Genomic DNA, 8,172 nt, shown 5'->3' with positions numbered 1-8,172 from the left:
GAATAAGCATGCATTACCGTATATCTTTATCGCTTTACCAGGTACTAGATTCTTTTTCCCTTAGTCCCTTAACCATGGCCTAGGATTCACTCAGCGCGTCCTGAAAACCCACTCTGACCCTCACACTTCCACACCCGCACGGTGGCCTCTTCTCTCTTCGTACCGTTGTATAGAGGTAACCAACATGTTCCGCAGCCATTTTTTTCAATTCTCTTTTTGTTTCTGTTTTGTTAGCTTCCATTTTCGTTTTTATTGTTTCCGATTTTTTCTGCGTTTGCTTTATTTTCATTCTAAATTATTGAATTTAATCTGCCATATGCATTATTCACTCTCCGACGGCCTCCGCAGATCTCCTACTCCTCTCTGTTCGTGCTCCTCTTTGCTCTCTGCTCGTCGACTCCCCTGCTCCTCCTCCCAGTCCCGATTGGAGATGCCTCTGCAGGTATCGTCTATTGTTTTTTGGTGTTTTATTTTTTGGTTGTTTATTATTTGGTTGAATTATGTTATGTTCCAGAATTCATGATTATGGATTTTCAACTGCGTGAGCTATGCAGCTGTTATTCTCTACTTTTTGAAATTAAAGCTTTAATTTATATTTATATATGAATGCTTCTAATTTGTTTGATCAAGTTGTACTTAGTGAGATAATAACCTTTCGTTGTATGTTAGCCATCCTTTATGCTCTGATCATCATTAAGTAGGTACAGAAGTACATGAGTTTTTATGTCTAGGAGAGTTATTAGTAAGAATACAAACTGATATTACTTAAAAATTATCCTAGATGAACCATATTCAATAGATATTAAGTTTTCCTGAAATCAAGTATAAAAAATTTCCCCTAAAATCGTGTTTTCATCCTCTCCTTGACTTGCTTCCTTAGTTTTCCACTCTCCGTCCATTTTCGCTCACTTTCCCTCCACCACCTCGCGAACGCTCCCGTACTTGCTGGCCGCGAGGGGCCTTCCGAGAATGGGGGGAGTACGAGGAGGCCGTGAAGCGGAAGGACCTTGCCGGAGCCCTCAAGTTCCTCAAAACTCTCGAAACTCAAAACCCAATTGAGCCATCAACCGATGCTTCAATCACTGAGTCTACTCGGTCCCGGTTCCGCGAGTTGGAGCTGTTTGGGCCGCAAAAGGATTGGGAGGTGCTTGACACATGCTTGAATGCTGATGACATGAAGCTTGTTGCCAATGTGTACAGGTTCCTCAAGGATCGGGGTTTCTTGCCCAATTTCGGAAAATGCAGGAACATTGGTAAGTTTTTATATTTCTTTAAGTTCCATTTTTATTTACAGTTTTTCATATATGATAATATCAAAATTGAGAAGGGGGAAAAAGTTGTTTTGTTCTTTTAATCATTTGAGTTGTTCAAAATTAATAGGCTCTTAGGCTACACTTTAAGCTGATTTTATAATTTTATATATATTTATATTATGTACAGAAAACATGCAGTACATAAGCAACTCTGTTAGCTTTGCATTTGAATCATAGCATTAATGACATCTTTTCCTTTTTCTTATAGATTATATATCCTAAACAAATGAATAGTTTGTTAGGATTTTATACTGAAAGTGTAAGTGCAGATGAGTTCTAGATAGATATCTAATTGTGTATTGTTTTATCATTAAAACTAACTATTTTCAAACTCACTTTTTGAATATTTGCCTAAATGCATGAATCTAATTACATAAAGTGCATCAAACTTAATCTCATTTATTTATTCACCTTTCAAATATGTGCATCAAGAGTTTGGTAGTAGAAGGCTTTTGGGAGTTTGAAGTGCGAAACCTTAAATTGGTTTGATGTGTGTACAGTAACTAATGCTGTTATTTGGTACCACCATAGATTTTTCCTTTTATTTGTCAAATTTTAGATTATCGTAAATTATGAATTGCCATTCAGAAGTTGTACATTTTTGGATTTCCTCAGCATTGTTCTGTAGAGTGTGCTAACTCTTTCACATATATGATGTATTCAAACTTTCGCTTCTAATGAGACTGGAATTCTTATTCTATAAATGAATCAAAGCAAGCTTTTCCTGCTACACATGCATTTTTTTTAATTTTACCAAGTTTGATGTTTATTTTACATGGTTTGTTCTATTAGTTGTTTCATAATCACTATTGTTATGATGATGGTGTAAACTTTGAAAACTTATGCTTAGAATTGTTAGAATTTCTCAGACTTTTCCTTAACCTCCTTTTCGGTTTTCATCTTCTACAGTTTTGGAGGGTTCAAGGAACATAACACCAGATGTCTTGAGCTCTTCAACTGGCTTGGAAGGTGTGCATATGAACAGGATAAGTTCCTCACAGATGTAAATTGCTCGATGTCCTGTTTCAGTCATGTTATAGAGAAATGAAGATTACTTATTCACAGTTATATACAGCTGGAAAAAAATGGCTATACGATTTAGTTCTCCCTTGCTTTGTTTTTTGTACAGTGACTAAACTTGCTCCAAAGAAGTGGGGTCTTTCGCCTAGTTCAAGCACTGCCTTGGTTGCTTTTCTTGGTGGAGTGTCCTTTCTCATTTCACAAGGTATTGACCTCAGGCCCAACCTTGCAGTTATATTAGGTCTAGCCTTTGCAGATTCTGCATTCCTTGGTGGTACTTGTTTAGCTCAAATCTCAAGTTACTGGCCACCATATCGACGGCGTATTCTCATTCATGAAGCAGGACATCTCCTAACAGGTAGATTCTGTTGTTTTACATGGGCTTTAGATGTTAAATACTGCACATATTCTTTGTGCATGACGTCTTACAAGGTTCATCTCTAATGAAATTTAAGCATATCTGATGGGTTGCCCAATTCGAGGAGTAATTTTAGATCCAATAGTTGCAATGCAAATGGGCATTCAAGGACAGGTATCTTTTTCCTCCTTTATTCATCATGCAACATTTTGTTGCTTCTAACAGTTTATTTTTGTGGCATCATAGTATATTATTTATGTCTGATGTGTTCTTGTTTTTGAGTAAAATACTTGGTGCTATCTTTGTTTTCCTGTCTCTCATCCCTCCTCTATATATTCCTTTCTTCTTCTATGTTATTTTCTCCTTCCCCTCATTACTGTCCATCTGCCCTTGATCAATTTGATGATATAAATTTTAACTGCCTTAAATGCGCTTTGACTAGAATGAAATTCCTTGTTAACCACTTCTCGTGATACAAAATACACTTTTGAACAAAGTTTGTAAAAAAATGAAGGATAACCACTTCATGTTAGAGTGTATACTTGTTTTGTAAGTAAAATGATAAAAAAATGAAGGATAACCACTTCATGTTAGAGTGTATACTTGTTTTGTAAGTAAAATGATGTTCAGTGGTCATATAGCAGTGTCATCAGTAAGACAATAATGGATTATTTATAGTAGGTTGCACTTGTATACTTACAACAACAAGAAAGGCTTTTCCGACTGATTTGATACAAATATAGATTCTATTGATTCTTGTTTTTTCTTTTTTTTCCCCTCATATCAATATGCTTTCCATATAATAGTTTCTCCGTTAAGTATTAACATAGGTTTAGTTGCAGTAAATTCGTATCTTTTTAGGCAGGGACTCAGTTTTGGGATGAGAAGGTTGCCAGCGATCTTGCTGAAGGCAGACTTGAGGGCACAGCTTTTGACAGGTGAATATACCATTATATATATATATATAGTAAAAATTGTTGAAATAAAGTATAGTTATACTATTTTGGTATGGCTCCACATGTCAAACACGTACCCATCTTGGACCTTATACCAGATCCTAATGACACTTATTTAAGTATTCAATTTGACAAGTATTTTATTTTGTTTCTAATATAGTGGGGAATAGCATGAACAAAGCTCTTTTTATTTTTGTTCTATGAAAATTTAAAAGAAAAATCTCACAAAGTGTTGGTCTATATTAAAATTTACATAATATTTTTTTATTATGAGAAATGCAAAGTTGGTAAGGTTGGAGTGTATACATGATACTATACTAAGAATTAATTTATGATACCATGAATGTTTTCTGTATCCATTTTCTTTATTAAATTTTAATATTTAGTGTCCCTTGTGTCTCTGTTATGTTTGTGAGGCTGTCCTAAGCAGTAAGTACTTGCTGATGAGTTATTCGTATGATTTAATGGTGTATAAGTTAGGAAGGATTTACTTTGTCTGTTTTTCATTGAGTTACATAACATTAAACAAATTTGGTATTGTTATATTTGCCCATGAATCTATAAAACATATTTTTCTTTTATCTTTCGCTTTAAAGGTTGATATCTCTTTTTGATACGAGTGGGAGGTGTCTGATTCTGTTAATCCTCCAAGCTAGGTTTAATTACTGTATATATTCCTATAACTTCCAAATTTTCAATTTTGTTCTTAAAATGAAAAGTTTGGAAGTATTTTTCTATATTGGATACAAATTTTCAATTTATCCCTACTAACAGTTGTCGCTAAAAGGAAAAAGAAAAAAGAAAAACGAAGAAGATTTTCTTAGAATATTCCATCCTTCATGAAATGCAGAGCCTATATATATGTGTTGAAATAGAAAATACAGAGCCTATATATATATATATGCAAATACATGATGACTGGTTTTTGGTGTTCAAAGAGCATTTTTGTTCCACAAACTGTAATAAGAAAGTTAAGTTGATTTTGTTAGTAACTCTGGATTTAGTTATCAACCTGTTATATATCTTATAGACATATACACACATAGTTGCTAAAATGTTCACTCTTATGATTCCAGTTCTGGTCAATATCTGTGTGTTGAAGAACAAATTTTCCTTCGCAAGAACTGGCTCTACTTTGACAAGATAATAAGATATTAAGCAGAAAAATTTGATTGTCTGTAAACTTTTGAGCTGATCCTTTCCCGTCATGCACATTTTCTGTTTTCTCGACTTTCTCTTTTTCATTGAGGATTCATGTGTTACTAATGTAGTATGTAACTCGTGGTTTAGGTACTGCATGGTACTCTTTGCTGGCATTGCAGCTGAAGCTCTTGTTTATGGTGAGGCAGAGGGGGGAGAAAATGATGAAAACCTATTCAGAAACATCTGTCTTCTTTTGGAGCCCCCATTATCAATAGCTGAGGTATCTCCACAGTTAGGGCTGGAAGTGAGTCAAGCCAGCTCGAGCTCGACTCGTTAACAGCTCGATAAGCTAAGCTCATGAGCTGGTGAGCCAAGTTTGAGCCTAAAATTGAGCTCATAAATTAAATGAGCCGAGCTTGAGTTTGGATAAGCTCAGCTCATTAGCTCGTGAGCTGGCTCGATTATATATATATATATATATATATAACAATCTTAATTATTTAATATTTATATTTATTTTTTACATATAATTTTAATATATGACATAAATAAAAAATTTATAATTTATTGATAGATAAACAATATATAAAATTGATCTTTTCAAATATTTTTAAAAATATATAAGTTATAATTTATTGATATAAAATTATAGATTATGTATCTATGTTTCTCTTATTTGAGCCAGCTCGTGAGCTCGAGCCAGCTCGTGAGCTTTTGGTGAGCCGAGCTTGAGCTTAAGAAATAAGCTCGATTGTTAATGAGTCGAGCCGTGAGCCAAGCTCAATTTTCGTGAGCCGAGTTTGAACTTGGTCTAGCTCGGCTCAGCTCGGCTCACTTCCAGCCCTATCCACAGTGCACAATTGATGCCCCTGTTCTGATGGTATATGTTCATACGTGATACTGAAATTTTAGCCTTAACGTTCTTGCCTTGAGCAGATGTCTAATCAAGCAAGATGGTCGGTTTTGCAATCTTATAATTTGCTCAAGTGGCACAGAGCTGCGCACCGAGCTGCCGTTAAAGCATTGGAAAGTGGTGCCAGTCTGAGTGTAGTAATTAGGAGGATTGAGGAAACTTTGTATTCCAACAAATGATCCTCAGAAATTCAGAATTACAGACAAAAACATTTATGTTCAACTTACTTACAAGGTTAGCACCTCTTCTCGTCTTTGTCACCAATCTTATTTGTGCATTCACAATGGCTTTATTTCTTAGTCTTACAAGTACTTTGCTTTGTTTATTTTCTCGTGCAGGGTTGTCACAACCGATCTGAAGTGCAGCTGGTTTACTGGTCTGCATATAGTTTTCGAATGCCCCTCTATTGGACTTTGTATAGGATGAAAGAGTGCTATGCTGCAAACAACTGAAGAATTTCAGCTTCAGCAAGTGACCTCTTTGTTCACTTCAGTGTTCACACTGAGACATGAGCCATTCCAAAAGTTGCACCTCGCTTGGCTAAATAATAATTGGAACAATATTTGATACATACGGAGAAGTAACCAATAGTCTGTAGTTGAATAATTTGGAGCAGTGCTTAAGGTTTATTTTATTTCACCAGCAATATTGGCCGTGGTTGAAATCAATCTCGAGTTTGTTTGTAAATAACTATTTAGGGCAACTATTTATATCAATTGGTATTTCATAAGATTGTGGACATAGGTATGTGAATCTTTTTACCCCAAATTAGAACATTCCATTTGCCCTGAATTAGTTTTCTCTTCAAACACTCATTATCTTTATGGCAATTTTTTTTTTTTTGCATTATTAGCACATGGTGGTCGTTATAATTGTTAAATGTTGGGTCTGGGGCATATTTCTAGCTCATATTTCTTTCAAACCCAAAGCTCATATTTCTAGCCCATATTGTCATATTGATATGGAGTTTGTATATTATATTTAAGCTAGACAATTTTGGTCATGTTCAAACCTAAACTGAGCTAGACTAATTTTTTTATTTTTATGTTGGCCTATATTCTCTCTCATTACATTATTTGAGCTATGAATTCAATTTTAATTTTGTTTTATAACTAACTAATCCTGAAGATTTGATATTTTAATTTAATTATTTAAGATCATGAAATTATTTTAGTTAATTTATGTAGTGTAATCACAATAGTTCAACTTTCAATACGTTATTCCAACTATGAATTTAGAGTTTTTATTTTTTCATATGGTGAAGATAGTATAAATTATTTGGAATTGATTGGATATTGAAGGAATCTAATTCAATCTAATCCTAAATTGAGACCAAATTTAATAATTAAATAAAAGATCTGGTATAAATATAATAAATCATATAATTTTGGTTAGAATGATGTCTTTAAATTTGTTTTAAACCGTATTAGAAACATCTAATGAATGATCATGATAATGATAGTGTATTAGACTACTATCAACTGTAATTTGAGTTTGGGTTTTGATTTAGTTTTGGACATGAAATCTAGCAAATTCAAACCATATTATTTAGGTGAATTCTATGATGTAGAAGGAAGATTCTTTTTATACTTATGTATTTGTGTTGTCAAAAGGGTTGCGAGACAAGTGTATAGAGAGAATGTGGTTAAAGACAATCTATTCACAGTAACTGACATACTTCATATATTACATCAATATCACGTGATGGTGGTATATAGAGGAAACTGCTTAATTGTGTTTGTCATGATTAATTATTAAAAATGATATTGGGCTTGGTTGTAGTTGTGTTTTTAGTTTAAACTATTTTGAGAAAGTAAAAATAAATTTTGATTGTGGATTAACCTATCGATCCTAATATATTTTTGTCCTATCGAATTTTGAACGTGTGTTTTGTGAATTGTTAAGCTTGCAAAAGGACTATATGTACTCATCAAAGTAACTCCACTAAATTTGCATAAAATTCAGACTCTCTTTTTTCATGAATTAATTTCTTTTATTCACACATGAAAACTTAAACTTAACTCCCAAATATTTATTAATAACTACTTATTTTAATATGTATATATAATTATATATCCATATATAAATATATATTTAATTATTTATATATAAATAAATTAATATTTTTTCAAATTATATATTACTAATTAAAATTTTTACTATTAGATAATTATATTCTAACTGTTCTCTTAATAAGTTTTAACAATTATTTTAAAAAAATTATTTAAATTAGTACCTTAAATACTAAACCCATATAGCCTAAACAGTAAACATTCATTTAAAAATATTCAACGTTAAATCTTACATCGTATACCCTAAATCTTGAATCATACCTTTTAAATCCTAATCCATAAATCTTAAACTTTAAACTTAAATTTTAAATTGTAAACCATAAATTTTAAACTCCTAAGTTTTTAACCTTAAATTCTAAATCTTGGAGTTAAAGTCAAATTGTGACTCTAAAAGTAA

The 8,172-nt window shown here is 32.8% G+C and overlaps 1 protein-coding gene across 1 annotated transcript; it reads left to right on the top strand.

Moving 5' to 3' along the window:
• LOC107624975 (ATP-dependent zinc metalloprotease) lies at positions 1–6,495 on the top strand. Its single transcript, XM_016327477.3, has 10 exons — positions 1–175; positions 349–442; positions 881–1,253; positions 2,223–2,282; positions 2,443–2,691; positions 2,789–2,865; positions 3,553–3,629; positions 4,938–5,070; positions 5,727–5,937; positions 6,042–6,495. The coding sequence occupies exons 2-9, from the start codon at positions 431–433 to the stop codon at positions 5,880–5,882; spliced, it is 1,137 nt and encodes a 378-aa protein (XP_016182963.1). The 5' UTR covers positions 1–175; positions 349–430; the 3' UTR covers positions 5,883–5,937; positions 6,042–6,495.
• The last annotated feature ends 1,677 nt before the right edge of the window (positions 6,496–8,172 follow it).

This window comes from Arachis ipaensis, chromosome B2 (genome assembly GCF_059453495.1).
Source record: "Arachis ipaensis isolate K30076 ecotype BB chromosome B2, ASM5945349v1, whole genome shotgun sequence".
In the NCBI taxonomy this organism is placed as follows: domain Eukaryota; kingdom Viridiplantae; phylum Streptophyta; class Magnoliopsida; order Fabales; family Fabaceae; genus Arachis; species Arachis ipaensis.
Note: the sequence above shows the minus strand (reverse complement) of the source record. Positions and strands in the feature narration are given on the sequence as shown.